A 16248-nucleotide genomic window follows, 5' to 3' on the forward strand; every position below is an offset into this window, starting at 1 on the left:
ACCGCCGCCGTCAGTGTCAGCCAGTTTGCCGTGGCATACGGAGCTCCATCGCAGTCTTTAACACTGGTAGCATGCCGCGACAGCATGGACGTGAACCGTATGTGCAGTTGACGGACTTTGAGCGAGGGCGTATAGTGGGCATGCGGGAGGCCGGGTGGATGTACTGCCGAATTGCTCAACACGTGGGGCGTGAGGTCTCCACAGTACATCGATGTTGTCGCCAGTGGTCGGCGGAAGGTGCACGTGCCCGTCGACCTGGGACCGGACCGCAGCGACGCACGGATGCGTGCCAAGACCGTAGGATCCTACGCAGTGCCGTAGGGGACCCCACCGCCACTTCCCAGCAAATTAGGGACACTGTTGCTCCTGGGGTATCGGCGAGGACCACTCGCAACCGTCTCCATGAAGCTGGGCTACGGTCCCGCACACCGTTAGGCCGTCTTCCGCTCACGCCCCAACATCGTGCAGCCCGCCTCCAGTGGTGTCGCGACAGGCGTGAATGGAGGGACGAATGGAGACGTGTCGTCTTCAGCGATGAGAGTCGCTTCTGCCTTGGTGCCAATGATGGTCGTATGCGTGTTTGGCGCCGTGCAGGTGAGCGCCACAATCAGGACTGCATACGACCGAGGCACACAGGGCCAACACCCGGCATCATGGTGTGGGGAGCGATCTCCTACACTGGCCGTACACCACTGGTGATCGTCGAGGGGACACTGAATAGTGCACGGTACATCCAAACCGTCATCGAACCCATCGTTCTACCATTCCTAGACCGGCAAGGGAACTTGCTGTTCCAACAGGACAATGCACGTCCGCATGTATCCCGTGCCACCCAACGTGCTCTAGAAGGTGTACGTCAACTACCCTGGCCAGCATGATCTCCGGATCTGTCCCCCATTGAGCATGTTTGGGACTGGATGAAGCATCGTCTCACGCGGTCTGCACGTCCAGCACGAACGCTGGTCCAACTGAGGCGCCAGGTGGAAATGGCATGGCAAGCCGTTCCACAGGACTACATCCAGCATCTCTACGATCGTCTCCATGGGAGAATAGCAGCCTGCATTGCTGCGAAAGGTGGATATACACTGTACTAGTGCCGACATTGTGCATGCTCTGTTGCCTGTGTCTATGTGCCTGTGGTTCTATCAGTGTGATCATGTGATGTATCTGACTCCAGGAATGTGTCAATAAAGTTTCCCCTTCCTGGGACAATGAATTCACGGTGTTCTTATTTCAATTTCCAGGAGTGTAATTTTCTCGGTGCATTTAGCAGCATGTATGGATAGGGTCTGTGAAATTTATTGTGAATGGTGTTAATAGCACAGAAGTAATAAATTTAAATGTCATGCATGATGCGTCAGTTGTTCACATTTCTCTGCTTATGACGTCATATCCCCTGAGCTATGGCAGTTAGGAGGTTCTTGCCCCCACAGTGATTGTTTTTTGACAGTAAGGGATATATGTTTCAAGTTTGATTGAAATCGGCCAAATGGTTTAGGAGGAGATGTGGAACATACATCCATTGTTACGAGGGCTATTCAGAAAGTACGGAACATTTTGGCATTAAAAAACAACTAAGTACATGAAATACATTTAATTATATACATCTGAAAGAGTGACTGATATTCTATTTTTCCACATAGTCATCAAACAAATTGAGGCAATGTGGACAAGCTTTGAAAGACTTCCGTCATAAAATTCTGCCGTCTGAGACTTCAGCCAGTGAGTCACACTTGCCTAGAGTTCTGTGTCGTCATCAAAGTGCTGCGTTGCAAGCCAGTTCATCATCTTGGGAAACAAGTGGAAGTCGCTTGGTCCAAGATCGGGGCTGTAGGGCAGATGAAGGAAAATTTCCCATTTGAATGAATTAAGGAGTTCTTTAATGTAATTTGCCATGTGAGGTCGGGCATTGTTGTACAAAAACAAAATTTGTGGTAGTCTAGCTTTTGAGTGACAATTTCAAACAACAAAGTCTGTGAAACTTATAGAAAAGAAAGCAAAAGCTCTGTTATTGTGAAACGATGGTTTTCACAAATCATTTCATCAACTTTAGCGACAAGATCGTCAGTCACAATGCTCGGGCGTCCACTCTTCTCTTTATCATGAATGCTGGTTCAGCCATTTTTAAACCGAATCCATTTGCGGACGGAACATTCACTCATTACGTTGTTTCTACATCTACATCTACATACATACTCTGCAATCCACCATACGGTGCATGGCGGAGGGTACCTCGTACCACAACTGGCACCTTCTCTCCCTGTTCCACTCCCAAACAGAACGAGGGAAAAATGACTGCCTATATGCCTGTACGAACCCTATCTCTCTTATCTTATCTTTGTGGTCTTTCCGCGAAATGTAAGTTGGCGGCAGTAAAATTGTACTGCAGTCAGCCTCAAATGCTGGTTCTCTAAATTTCCTCAGTAGCGATTCACGAAAAGAACGCCTCCTTTACTCCAGACACTCCCACCCGAGTTCCTGAAGCATTTCCGTAACACTCGCATGATGATCAAACCTACCAGTAACAAATCTAGCAGCCCGCCTCTGAGTTGCTTCTATGTCCTCCCTCAATCCAACCTGATATACAGTTCGCGATAAATTTTTATAGGTTTTAGGTTTTCTGCCAGCAAAAACCACATCACAGACTGCACCTCACAACTGGTGGGATTTTTGATTGCAGTGCACATTTCAAATTAAAAAATCGAAAACACCAGACGCGCGGGGATGTTACCGCTGTCATGGATAGATGCTGACTGAGCTGCCGAGTATGTACATGCCAAAATAGAAGCGATTGGCGCGCCCCTAGTGGCGTCAGATTGAAACATTCCGTACTTTCTAAATAGCCCTTGTAGAATATCATTGCAAGAAGTTATAAATGAGGAGTTATGAAACTTATGTGGGAGCAACTGAGTAGACTTTATATGTTACAGGGGAAATTCAATCAAAGAGTGTTACGACAAGGGTCAGAGGCTGTGTATGCTTTTATAGACTCAAGATATGGTGTGCAGCCAATTCTTTGCATGTATAGGAATGGTAAGGGCAGGCAGCCACTTGGAAGCGATGGTCTATGCCTAGGTCAAGTGAATTCACAGAAGGAATGACTAACTTTTTTTTTGAGGGGTGAATAAAGGGACATTCACATTGAAAAGGTAATCACACAGTATCTGCCCACGGAACAGAGTGTAAGCACAGCTCTTAAAGAGGTAAGAAGCTGTAGAGTGACTGTCAGTCACATGTTTAGTGTGTTCTCCAAAATAGTTATATAGAATTACCTGGGCACCACTGTTTCCCTGCTTTCTTATTTCCACACATTTGACTTATCACAAATCTGAGGTTTGAGACTGTACAGAGTGGTGTAAATAAAAAGCTCAGCATGTAACTCCTTATGGTAAAGAGAAACCTAAACAATATTTTAGTAAATTGGAGGTACTTATACTTTTGTGATCAGCAAAAAAAAAGTAGTTAATTCCAGTAACCACAATATAACCTCATTAAACAGTTCAACTGCTTCTCATATTTTCTCTATGAAAAGGGAACAATGTATACAGAAATCCCATACAAAGGCAATTTCTGTTTATTTCTCTCCTTTCTGCTACTTATTAATTTCTTTTATTTCCCCTCCTTTACGCTACTTACCCCCTCCCCCCTTTCTCTCCTACCCTCCGTCTAAACTGCAACACTTCACTGTCCACCACTCCCATCATGCACTGGTGCTGCTGCTCGCAGTGTAGTTTCAGCTCCCTGAGACTGCAGATGTGTGTGCAAGTTGCGTGTGTGTGTGTGTGTGTGTGTGTGTGTGTGTGTGTGTGTGTGTGTGTGTACTGCTGACAAAGGCCTTAATGGCCGAAAGCTATGATTGTGTGAATCTTTATTGGGCCTATCGCGGCTCAGCATCTCCGCTATATGGTGAGTAGCAACTTTCCTTCTCTCATATTGTTATTTAAAGAATAATTGTTTTTAATGTTATGCAATGTTGCAGTTAATTAAGAAAGATGGATTACAGGAAATCTTTCATCTCAGTGAGAGTATCTGTGGTGTAACATGGTTTTCTATGGCGTAGTGTGTTTCACTTGTCTCCTCTTAAGCTGGCTAAAGATGTTTGTGGAAACTGAAACCATAGTTTAGGCTGAAGTTAAGTATGGAACATCATACTATGTGCACCTTTATTTGATGTACATGAAGACAGATGGAAAAGGAAATCCTCTAAGCATATTGGCAATGCATGGCGGCGAATGTGCGTCTCCACTGTTGAGGCCACTTACATTCTGGCATTGTAGCTTGGCGTTGCCGTGGAAGTCAAAGAGGAAAGGGATGCTGGCAAGAATGTAAATGATGGAACAACTAAGGAATAGTGATGAGAACAATCATTCCATCTCTAATGCCAAAGCGTTGCATATACATGGTATGATCTATTGTGAGCCACAAGTTATGAGCAATCTGTTTCACGTGAAATAGTAAAAGCAAAAGTAAAGTTGAAACATTGCTGTTGCAGTATAGAAGAATTACCGCAAATCTGACTGTGTAATTTCAGCAGCTTAAATAGATCAGAGCTCTCTTCCAGCACCCAGCCCAAATGCTAAAGCAGAACAACTCACAAAGTGTTGTTTAGTGCCACTGCATAGCATGTCTGCTAAAGCAATTAAATTCAAGAATGGCGACCGCAAATTACTCGTAAGGTAAAGTTGGCTCACACATGCAACCAGGTGACAGAATGTACATGAAGTGCAATACCACAACAGTGTAACACTCCAATACATAGTAAAGCAAGGATGAAAAACCAAGCAACTAAATGGGGCTTGAAAATTTTTGTTGTTGTGCATTCATGTTAACTATCATTCTTTATTACAAAATGAAAATATTTATTGTTCAAGAATATGCAGTATAAATAATATGTGGTATCCATACCCAAAGCAGTTTTAAAGAATTCTTTAGAGTGCATCTGCCTCACAATACATTTAGTCCGTTGTTAAGTTTGTTGTCAATTAACAAGCTTGGTACAAAGACCATAGTTGATGTTATAAATATAATACTGACATATAATACATAGCCACTGAAATACCTGAAACATATATTTGTTGTCTTGAAGCTGAAGTGCCAAGTTCCACATCATAATGAATTACTGTGCAAATTATCCAGAAAAGAAGTAACTGACTAAAGCTAAAAAGTACTTTCTGAAGCAGCCAAAACAAAACAGGCCAGGGAACATCCTAATTAGGTACAAACAAAGTGAAAAAACCTGCGCAGGTAAATAATATAATGCACGCAGTTGTTTGATGATCTTCAGTTTTTGAATTTACAGGCTCCATAAATGCCAAGAGTGCAGTAGGTAAATATACATACCACTGTAGGTTTGGATAATAAGTAACTAAGTATTCAGCCAGAACAATACAAACACCATCTTTCCAATTATATCCAGATAGGCATAATACCATACCTACCTTTCTCTACATTTTTATGAAAAAATTAAAAATTCTATACCACAGAATATGAGAGCTAAAATTACCATTGATCTGCCTCAGTATATTTTATCACTCACTCATATTTATCCTACAAATGTGTTTGTTCATTTCTGCGTTTCACTTTTTTCATCCTGGAATGTAACACGTGTTCCACAGAAGTTACACAAGACTAAAAGTCTCTCATGCTCTACTGACTTCCATTTCCATTGTCAGAGATTATTCTCCTAGTGTGAACAGCTTGGGTCAAATTTTACAGCAGTCAAAAATTGTCAGTGCAAAAAATTTACATTAAAAATGTTGTATTTGTTTTCACACAGTTGGTGGGTGATGGTTCTGAAATCTTACAATGGGTGATTTGTTTCATTTGTGGGTGATACTGTTATATGGGTCTAAATATATACTAGACACACAAGATTTTTAGAGGAAAAGTTGCCCCATGCCAACAAGATTCCAAAATTATGAGAAAGAATGCAACATTTGTTGTAAAAGCAAAATAGTTATATTTGAAGACTCCTGGCCATGTGTTTGTACAATAGATAATTATTTACAAGTAATAGTATGAGCAGTGTATATATTTACAAGTCAGTCATATGCAAACTTTCTGCCACAAAAAGTCGCAACATTTTGTTCAGATTGTCTACGGTGCTGAAGTCAATAGCATTGCGGTTATCACGGAATGTGTGCCAGACTTCAGGAAAGGCGCGTGGTATTATATGTAGTATGCGTACACCTGTAATAAAAAGTTATTTTTACTATACTGCAAATATTTGAAGAAAATGTAATATATATAGTAGAGGGAAACATTCCACGTAGGAAAAATACATCCAAAAACAAAGATGATGTGACTTACCAAATGAAAGTCCTGGCAGGTCGACAGACACACAAACATACACACAAAATTCAAGCTTTCGCAACAAACTGTTGCCTCATCAGGAAAGAGGGAAGGAGAGGGAAAGACGAAAGGATGTGGGTTTTAAGGGAGAGGGTAAGGAGTCATTCCAATCCCGGGAGCGGAAAGACTTACCTTAGGGGGAAAAAAGGACGGGTATACACCCGCACACGTGTCTGTATATATGTGGATGGATATGTGTGTGTGTGTGCGCGAGTGTATACCCGCCCTTTTTTCCCCCTAAGGTAAGTCTTTCCGCTCCCGGGATTGGAATGACTCCTTACCCTCTCCCTTAAAACCCACATCCTTTCGTCTTTCCCTCTCCTTCCCTCTTTCCTGATGAGGCAACAGTTTGTTGCGAAAGCTTGAATTTTGTGTGTTTGTTTGTGTGTCTGTCGACCTGCCAGGACTTTCATTTGGTAAGTCACATCATCTTTGTTTTTGGATGTGTGTTATATATATATATATCAGAGGGAAACATTCCACGTGGAAAAAATATATCTAAAAAGAAAGATGATGAGACTTACCAAACAAAAGCGCTGGCAGGTCGATAGACACACAAACATACACACAAAATTCTAGCTTTTGCAACAAACGGTTGCTTCGTCAGTAAAGAGGGAAGGAGAGGGAAAGGTGGGTTTTAAGGGAGAGGGTAAGGAGTCATTCCAATCCCAGGAGCGGAAAGACTTACCCGTCCTTTTTTCCCCCTAAGGTAAGTCTTTCCGCTCCTGGGATTGGAATGACTCCTTACCCTCTCCCTTAAAACCCACCTCCTTTCATCTTTCCCTCTCCTTCCCTCTTTACTGACAAAGCAACCGTTTGTTGCGAAAGCTAGAATTTTGTGTGTATGTTTGTGTGTCTATCGACCTGCCAGCGCTTTTGTTTGGTAAGTCTCATCATCTTTCTTTATATATATATAACTTAAAGCAAGATACATTTCAGTGACTTTTCAATGTATTTCTCTCTGGGAGGAGGGTGTGGGAGAAAAACTGACTAATACCATATCTCAAGAAACCCAGTGATATTCACTATTTTGTCGTTGCATTATTTAAAAATACAGATTTTAAATGTTACAATGGATAAATGATTTTGGACTGAAATTGTTTTTTTTATTGGCTGCAGAAAGCGCTGAGATTCCAAATACTCACAAAAATATAACATCAGTGTAATTTGTTGTTCATAGCAGAAGTTGAATCCAAGGAAGCTTTTTTGTATGCTCTGTTTTTCAATTCACAAATCAATTTTTCAACTTAAATGTAATTTTTATGAATAGTTTTAACTATAACTCTAGTAAATTAAAAATTCACAGAATTTCATACCTAACATATTTTACTTTTAGTCTTTCGCTCTGATAAATGGTTCACTACACCAAAAACATTTACAGTGTGTATTCAGACACACTCCAATTTCTGCACAGTATGTGTTACAAGTGTATTAATTATACTTATTTTTAAAGTGTTATGTTAATAATGTGCTATAACCATCACACATTCAATGGCAGGCTATTAAGGAGTGCAGTTACCTGCAACAGAACTGAAAACCAAATTCCACAGATCATCTAAATTTGCACACAAACACTGAATAAATACAATGCCATGCAATGCCAGTATGGATGATACGCACAGATTACTTGAAGTTACAAGAGCCTAAAATTTACATTGAAGTAGTGCTGAAGATTCTTATGCTGGAAAATAATGAACATGTAGGACTGAACCGACTAATGATTGGTGTGAAGATTGCAATTGCTAAAAATTTGTTGCACAAAGCTTGAAGGAGGATTATGTGAATGGTCCTGAAAAATAATCATATTGCTAAAGGAGTCAATATACAATACGAGGCAGGTACAAGAAAATCACATTGGAACAATGTGGGAAACTACTGAAAACAACAGTAGCATGAGGACAAAAAACTAACACATTCCATAAGTTAAGATGGAAAATGGCACAGTAACTAATGACACAGAGTAAATTATATAAGCATTGCATAATTACTTGAAGTGAGTGTACAGTTCAATGGGTGAATAAAATACGCACGTAATGAATTATTAAACATCCGCAGCTCGTGGTCGTGCAGTAGCGTTCTCGCTTCCCGTGCCCGGGTTCGATTCCCGGTGGGGTCAGGGATTTTCTCTGCCTCGTGATGACTCGGTGTTGTGTGATGTCCTTAGGTTAGTTAGGTTTAAGTAGTTCTAAGTTATAGGGGACAGATGACCATAGATGCTAAGTCCCATAGTGCTCAGAGCAATTTTTTTGAATTATTAATAACAACAACATTCTGAAGATAATGTCAGATGAGGTGCACAAAGGCAGTGAAAGTATGGAAAAAGGAAAGGCATTGTTGGTTGAACAAAAGAAATGGTTAAAGATATGGGCAAAAGTATTACAAATGGAACTTGCAAAACTGTTTACAGAATGCTTACAGAGGAAGATAATTCCTCAAAACTAGAACAATGCTGTAATTATTCTACTTCACAAGAAGGGATGCAAACAAAACAAATCAGGCCTTTCTCCTCCACATAACATGCAAAACAATCACTACAATTTTCTATAGCAGCACAGAACCACCATGTATTTTAATTAATCAAAGGAAAAAAATGGCTTTTATGTAGACATAGTAAAATGATTATTTATAGGCTGAGAACTACATTAAAGACTAGAATGGAGTAAAGAATGTGAATTCTCATACTGCATGGGATTCAATGTGGGTTAAGCCCGTACCTACGTCTGTACTAGCAGCACTGAAGAAAGAAGGTTTTCAAAAAAATATAGATAACATGGACACACCGCTACCAATGGATGCTTGAACATAAATGCAAATGCTAGCCAAGCATGCAGGCTGCACCATGAATGACACTGTTCAATGTCATATACAATGGAAGTGCCAGATGTGGTCAGAAGAGTGTTCTGAGTAGTTGTGTGTGCTTTATGTAAGAGCTAAGTGAATTCAAACCTGCGTAAATTGTTGGTGCCCTTATGGTGTGTGGCTGCTTCCATAACCAAAGGAGACGAAGTGTTTGGTGTCTTAAGAGGCTCCTATCTAAGATTTATACCCTGTAGAGGGTAAACAGAAAAGCATTTGCTCCAAGTTACAATGTGAACAAAAGGGTGGCTCAAGTGATTTTGATAGACTGTCACTGAAGAAGACTATGACAAAGGATACACGGACAAAATCTGTGAAAGTCACTGCAGAACTGAATGTTGCACTCGTGAACCCTGTCAGCTTGATGCACCATGAAGGGAGCACTATAAACTGGGAATTCCAGGGTGAGCTGGAATAACAAAACCACTCAGCAGTGATATAAATACCAGTAACAGAATACATGGTGCTGAAGCCATAAAACCTGGACAGTACAGCAATGGAAGGAAGTCACATGGTCGGATGAGGCTTCTTTCACATCGTTTCAAAATTCTGGTCGATTTTACATAGCGAGAGTGAAACAAGGTGTGGGTTCGGTGACGACTGGGCAACATTATCATGGTATTCCGTGGGCCCCACTGTTACTCTGCAAGGTTGCATTACTGCTAAGGATGAGGTAACCGCTTTCACCCATCAGATCCATCCCACGGTACAGTGTTTGTTCCTAAATGGTGATGCTGTGTTCCAAGATGACAGAGCCTAGTTCACTCAGGTCGCACTGTCCAGATCTGTTTTTGCTGGTACGAAGATGTACTGTCGCATCTCCCCTCACCTCCAGACCACAAAGGCTCATATCTCAATTACTGAGCCTTTGTGGTCTAATTTGGAGAGAAGGCTGTGTAATCGCTATCTACCTCCACCACATTACCTGCACTTGCCACTATTTTATAGGGAGAATGGTATAAGGCAAAACCAAAAGAACCTGCATTTATTGGTTCTGAAATGACAGAGCTGTTTTGAATGTAAACGAGTTTCCTACATCATATTAGGCAGGACAATGTGTTGTGTTTTTGGTGTTTTCATATTCTTGTCCAACCCCTGCCTGTGTCAATGCTGCAGCTTCCATTAGACTCCATCAGGATAGTGGGAAATTCATGACAAAGGGGAGTGAGGCAAGGAGAATCCAAATCATCAACACTATTCACAGAATTCCTAGACAAAACTTTCACATTCTTAAAATAACAAATAATGGCTGAATTGAAGAGGATGCAAAGTGTAGACTGAATATAGCACAGAAAGCATTTCTGAAAAACAGGAATTTGTTAACATCTAATATAAATTTAACTGTTAGATGTCTTTTCTGAAGGTACTTCCGTGGAATGTAGCCTGGTACGGAAGTGACATCAATAAGCATTTAAGACAAAAAGAGAATAGAGGTTTTCGAAATATAGTGCTACAGAAGAATGCTGAAGATTTGATGGGTACAACGTGTAATTAATGAGGAGATAGAGAAAATAAATTTGTGGTACATCTTGACTAAGAGACAGAATAGATTGATAGGACATATCATCAGACATCAAGGGAGTGAAAGAGAGGAATACAGCAAACAGGTTCAAAAGGATGGTGGTGGGAGTAGTTATTCAGAGATCAAAAGGTTGCACAGGATACGCTAGCATGGAGAGCTGCATCAATCTGTCTTTGGACTGAAGACAATGATTACTACTACTACTACTAAAACTACTACCACAACCACCAGTTGTTTTCATTGCTAACATTAAGAATTTATATCTGTACATACAACTATAATTAACTGTTTCAGTTATGACTCATTATTAACTGCAATGCTTTGGTACATTTTGTGTTGTTATATTAAATAATGCGTACATAAATAAATGTGAAGACACTGTTCTCCACTGTGTTTATCAGATGATGGCTATGCTCTATTACCTCTTATTAAAAAAGGAATGTGGTCATCCTCAATCCCTGATGCAGTAGACATGAGTTGGAAATAACGTTGTTCAGGCTTCCCATTCGAGTATCTCTGTAGTTGTTTCAAAGCAGCTAGGCGTTCCTCTGTACTTGCAATGTGTCGGTAATACTGTTCGGTGTTCGAAAAATAACTGTAGAATACAGGATCAGGAGCACCCAATAAATCAAGCAAGACCAATACATCCTGTAAACAACAAAGCACACAATTAACAAAATCCACTATTATCGTCTCTGAGTTAGTTAGGTAAGTTCGTTTACTTGTTGCATAGATTACATACAAGACAAATATGGAACATGGAAGTTTCATAAGACTTCAGGTCAGTGTGAAAATTTCACTGAAGAGAAGTGAAGAGTATCACAGGAAGGAGATTTATGCAATTGTGTTGGACATAAAATATTTACTTTTGATTGTCCTTATGATTATCCTTATTTGAGAAAGTGGTGGGAGATAAATTTTAATTTCTCTGTGCCATTCCTGCAGGGTACTGCTTAATTTTCTCTTCTAAATTACTAGCATTAATTTTCTCAACTTCTCTTAAAAGATGATTATTAAAAATGTCTCATGGCATGAAAGACTGAAACGAGATCTGAGGTGGTTTGTTCTGGTTTGAGCACATGGCCGTTCATCTGTGCAATGTTCTGGCATTTGCCAGCAGGACCCATATGCTTCTGTCAGATTTGCCAGCAACCAGGCATGATTGCTGGACTGCTGTTGAAATTGCTCGTCAATATTTTATAAAGTTTTAGTCTTCAGTTACTTATTTTAAAGTTTATTTGTGTTAATATTTGCTGTAAAAGTAACTTATTAGTGGATTTCCATTAATCTCAGTCTTCCTTCCTGTCTTATTGACTCGAGTGGTCTGTTATTCGTGAGTGTGCTTACATTGTTCATCCAAGCCTCACACCTCAGTAGTGTGTTTACATTTTGCGGCGTGCAGCTGCAGCTGTAGCAGTTATAAAGCTAAGTACAGACAAACTTATTTGTGCACTGTTATAGAGTTATTAAATTTAATAGTTTTCAGTGGCGTTTTGTGCTATTTGTGGCGAAATAACAATTTAATAAACTTTTGCAAACATTCACTCACTGTGTTTAAGAGTTTTCTGTGCGTTGAAGTTGTTTGGTAAATTTCGCGCTTTAGTTTTCAGCTGACGTTTATTATTGTTTCTAGTGAAATATTTCAGTAAAATTTTCATTCAGTGTTTTTAACTTCGCTGAGTGTTCCAGTGACTGCTTGAATTTTTGGTTTTAGCTAGTAATTTTGTGAAGTTTTGTTGTATTGGTATTAGCTAATGTGTAGCAGTATTAATAGATGTAGTTGCTTTCTTAGTAGACAGAGAATTTTGAGACCACTATTGTTAGTTCTGTAAATAGTTCTACCGGTGTAACTGAACTTTGGTAACATAGGCTTATAGTTTTTTTCATTAACTGTAAAATTTTACCATGAGTAAGAAGTATGGGCTCTGTCGTAGGTTTGTGAGCAGTGGGTTATGGCGTGGGATTTGTTCAAGGTACTTTCATTGTGGAGAATGCAGTGGGGAAGCCATTGGGCATTCTAGCGAGATCCTCTCTTGGGAATGCAGAATTGTTGTTGTTGTGGTCTTCAGTCCTGAGACTGGTTTGATGCAGCTCTCCATGCTACCCTATCCTGTGCAAGTTTCTTCATCTCCCAGTACGTACTGCAACCTACATCCTTCTGAATCTGCTTAGTGTATTCATCTCTTGGTCTCCCTCTACGATTTTTGCCCCCCACGCTGCCCTCCAATGCTAAATTTGTGATCCCTTGATGCCTCAGAACATGTCCTACCAACCGGTCCCTTCTTCTCGTCAAGTTGTGCCACAAACTCCTCATTAGTTATGTGATCTACCCACCTAATCTTCAGCATTCCTCTGTAGCACCACATTTCGAAAGCTTCTATTCTCTTCCTGTCCAAACTATTTATTGTCCATGTTTCACTTCCATACATGGCTACACTCCATACAAATACTTTCAGAAATGACTTCCTGACACTTAAATCTATACTCGATGTTAACAAATTTCTCTTTTTCAGAAACGCTTTCCTTGCCATTGCCAGTCTACATTTTATATCTTCTCTACTTCGACCATCATCAGTTATTTTGCTCCCCAAATAGCAAAACTCCTTTACTACTTTAAGTGTCTCATTTCCTAATGTAATTCCCTCAGCATCACCCGACTTAATTCGACTACATTCCATTATCCTCGTTTTGCTTTTGTTGATGCTCATCTTATATGTAGTAGAAACAAGTTGATAGAGGAGCAGGAGTGTAAGATCTGTGCCCGTCAGGTGCTATTACAACGTCTAAAGAAGGAACCAGGTAGGTTGAGGAGGGTGAAGGGTGGTGGGGAATGGGAACTGGAAATGGCAAGAAGGCAGCTACTAGAGGAGGTATTCAGACAGTTACACTTTACGTATATGCAATAGATTTGACCACCTGTCAGAGTTGAGTGGAGAGAAGCCTCTTGTATTTGTAGATGTAGGGAGCATGCAGTAGACATCAGCAGTAAAGAGGCCTAGGTCAGCTGCAAAGTCTTAACAGAAAGAACAAGGTTCTGTAGCTAGGTAGTTCGCACGGTAGAGGTGTGGGCCAGCAGTTGCAGGAAGTGTTGGGGAGTGAATACCAGGTCACCAGCATTGTGAAGTCTAGCGCAGGGTTGGCTCAGGTGACTGACAGCATAGGGGAGTTATGTAGGAATTTTCGGACGAGGATCAGGTAGTGATAGTGGGTGGAGTGGGGAACAGTCTTGATAGGGACGAGGAATACGATGTAGGTGGTCATCTGGTAAAGATAGCTACTCCAATTGGTGGCTCTAATGTGCATTTCGTGCACCTGTTTCAGCGTCATGATGGGCCTCATCCTGATGCGACTGTTAGGTGCGTTAATATAGGGCTGGAGAAGGTGCTGATGGTAGAGGACATGGGTCACATTTAAGTGGTGCCAGTTGAGTCTATCAGTAGATCGGGTTTCACTAGGCATGGCCTGCATCTCCATAGGTATGGGTAGGGGAGGCTGGCAAAGCTTATAGGTGACAGTGTGGTGGGTGGTGGTAGGATCACTCATGGAAAAATTTCTGTAGGAGTTGGTGTTAGAGCTGCACCTTTTCTGGATTGAAGTCAGCTCATAGGTATACCTGCTTAAAGGAAGTCCCTCTAACAGGGCTCACCTTCAGTGGACATCATGTTTCCAAGTAGGGAAGGAACTAGCATATTTCATCAAAATATAAGAGGTTGTAGAGATAAAGTTAGTGAACTGCTTATAGATGTTGACTCTGAAATTATTGGTATATCGGAGCATTACTTAAATAATTTGACAATTCAGAGGCCTCCCTTACCAGGATACAGATCAGCTGGCTGTTTTTCAAGGAGTTTCTTGCGGGGTGAGGGAGTGGCTATGTACGTAAAAAAAAGGTATTCCATTTGAGTCCACAGACATATCATGGCAGTACTGCACTGGACAGATATTTCAATGGTGTGCAGGGGCAGTTGAATTTAGTGAAACTAAACTTCTAATTGTTGTTGTTTATAGGTCCCCTAACTCTGACTTCAGAGCATTTCTGCTCAAGCTAGAGAGGGTTCTCGACTCACTTTGTAGGAAGTACCAGAAATTAGTTGTATGTGGTGATGTCAACATCAATTTTGTATATGATGGTGCAAGAAAAAGGATGTTGATAGATCTCCTAAAATCATATGATCTGATGCAGACTGTTTTTTTCCAACTAGGGTGCAGCCATAGACAATATTTTTACTCATTCTTCATTACTAGATGGCCTTTCAGACCATGATGCACAAATTTTAACACCAAAAGGCCTTTGTACTCAAACAAATGTGACACATAATTACAATCTATGTAGGAAAGTTAATCCAGCAGCAATAGAGTTTTTTAAACCTTGTCAAGGAACAAGAGAGCAGGATGTTTATAGTGCCGATAACATAGATGATAAATATAATGCTTTCCTTAAACACATTTCTCATGCTCTTTGAGAGCATTCTGAACGGGGTACCAGCAGTAAAAGGCAGCCCGAGTGGCTGACTAGTGGGATGAGGATATATCATGTAGAACAGAGTGGGAATTGTATCAAAATGTTCAAAATCAAGCTACAGTAGCCCATTAAAAACAGTACTGTAAGGTGCTTAAAAATGTTATTAGGAAGGCACAGAGTATGTGGTATGCAAACAGAATAGCTAATTCACGGGATAAAATTAAAACCATACGATCAGTTGGGAAGGATGTGTCTGGTCAGCAGCACAAGGCCGACAATATGTCAGTTCATAGTAAAAATATTTCTGTTTCTAATAAATCAGATATATGTACAGTATTTAACAATCATTGTCTGAGCATTGCTGGTGAATTAAATAAAAAATTAGTTTCTACAGGGAATCATATAACTTTATTGGCAAATGCCTTTCAGAGATTGATGTCTCAAATACTCCTCTGTAATACAGTCAAGGGGGAGATTGAGTCAATAATTAAATCACTGATGACTAAGGACTCTCACGGATATGATGGAGTGCCTAGCAGAATATTTAAGTACTGTGCTGGACATGTTAGCCCTGTATTTAGCCATACTTGTAATTTTTCCTGTAGGAATGGCCAGTTTCCTGAGCGATTAAAGTACTCAGTAGTAAAGCCGCTTTATAAATGTGGAGAAAGAGATAATTTAGACAATTTTAGACCTATTGCTATGCCATCAGTGTTTGCTAAAGTTATTGAAAAGGCTGTGTATGTAAAGATAATTGATCATTTTATATCACACGATTTGCTATCAAATGTACAGTTCAGCTTTAGAAGTTGTTTAATAATTGAAAAAGCTATATTCTCTTTTCTCTGTGAGGTACTGGATAGGGTAAACAAAAGGTTTCAAATGCTAGGCATATTTTTTTATTTAACTAAAGTATTTGATTGTGGTTATTACAAAATATTGCTCCAGAAGTTGGACCAATATGGAATACAGGGAGTAGCTCACAATTGGTTCACCTCTTAGTTTAGCAACAGACAGCAAAAAGTCATTATTCACAGTGTTGAGAATGGCTGTGATG

At 40.3% G+C, this 16248-nt stretch overlaps 1 protein-coding gene across 2 annotated transcripts in view; it reads right to left on the reverse strand.

Moving 5' to 3' along the window:
• Positions 1 to 5935: 5935 nt before the first annotated feature.
• LOC126235700 (glutaminyl-peptide cyclotransferase-like) overlaps positions 5936 to 16248 on the reverse strand; it is a 93849-nt gene continuing 83536 nt past the window's right edge. For both annotated transcript variants that reach the window (XM_049944455.1, XM_049944454.1), the window contains exons 5-6: positions 11152 to 11377; positions 5936 to 6189 (exon numbers count right to left, since the gene is read on the reverse strand). In XM_049944455.1, coding sequence (XP_049800412.1) covers positions 6035 to 6189; positions 11152 to 11377 — 381 coding nt within the window. In that variant the 3' untranslated portion in view covers positions 5936 to 6034. The remainder of the gene's footprint in view (positions 6190 to 11151; positions 11378 to 16248) is intronic.

Source organism: Schistocerca nitens, chromosome 2 (assembly GCF_023898315.1).
Source record: "Schistocerca nitens isolate TAMUIC-IGC-003100 chromosome 2, iqSchNite1.1, whole genome shotgun sequence".
Taxonomy (NCBI): domain Eukaryota; kingdom Metazoa; phylum Arthropoda; class Insecta; order Orthoptera; family Acrididae; genus Schistocerca; species Schistocerca nitens.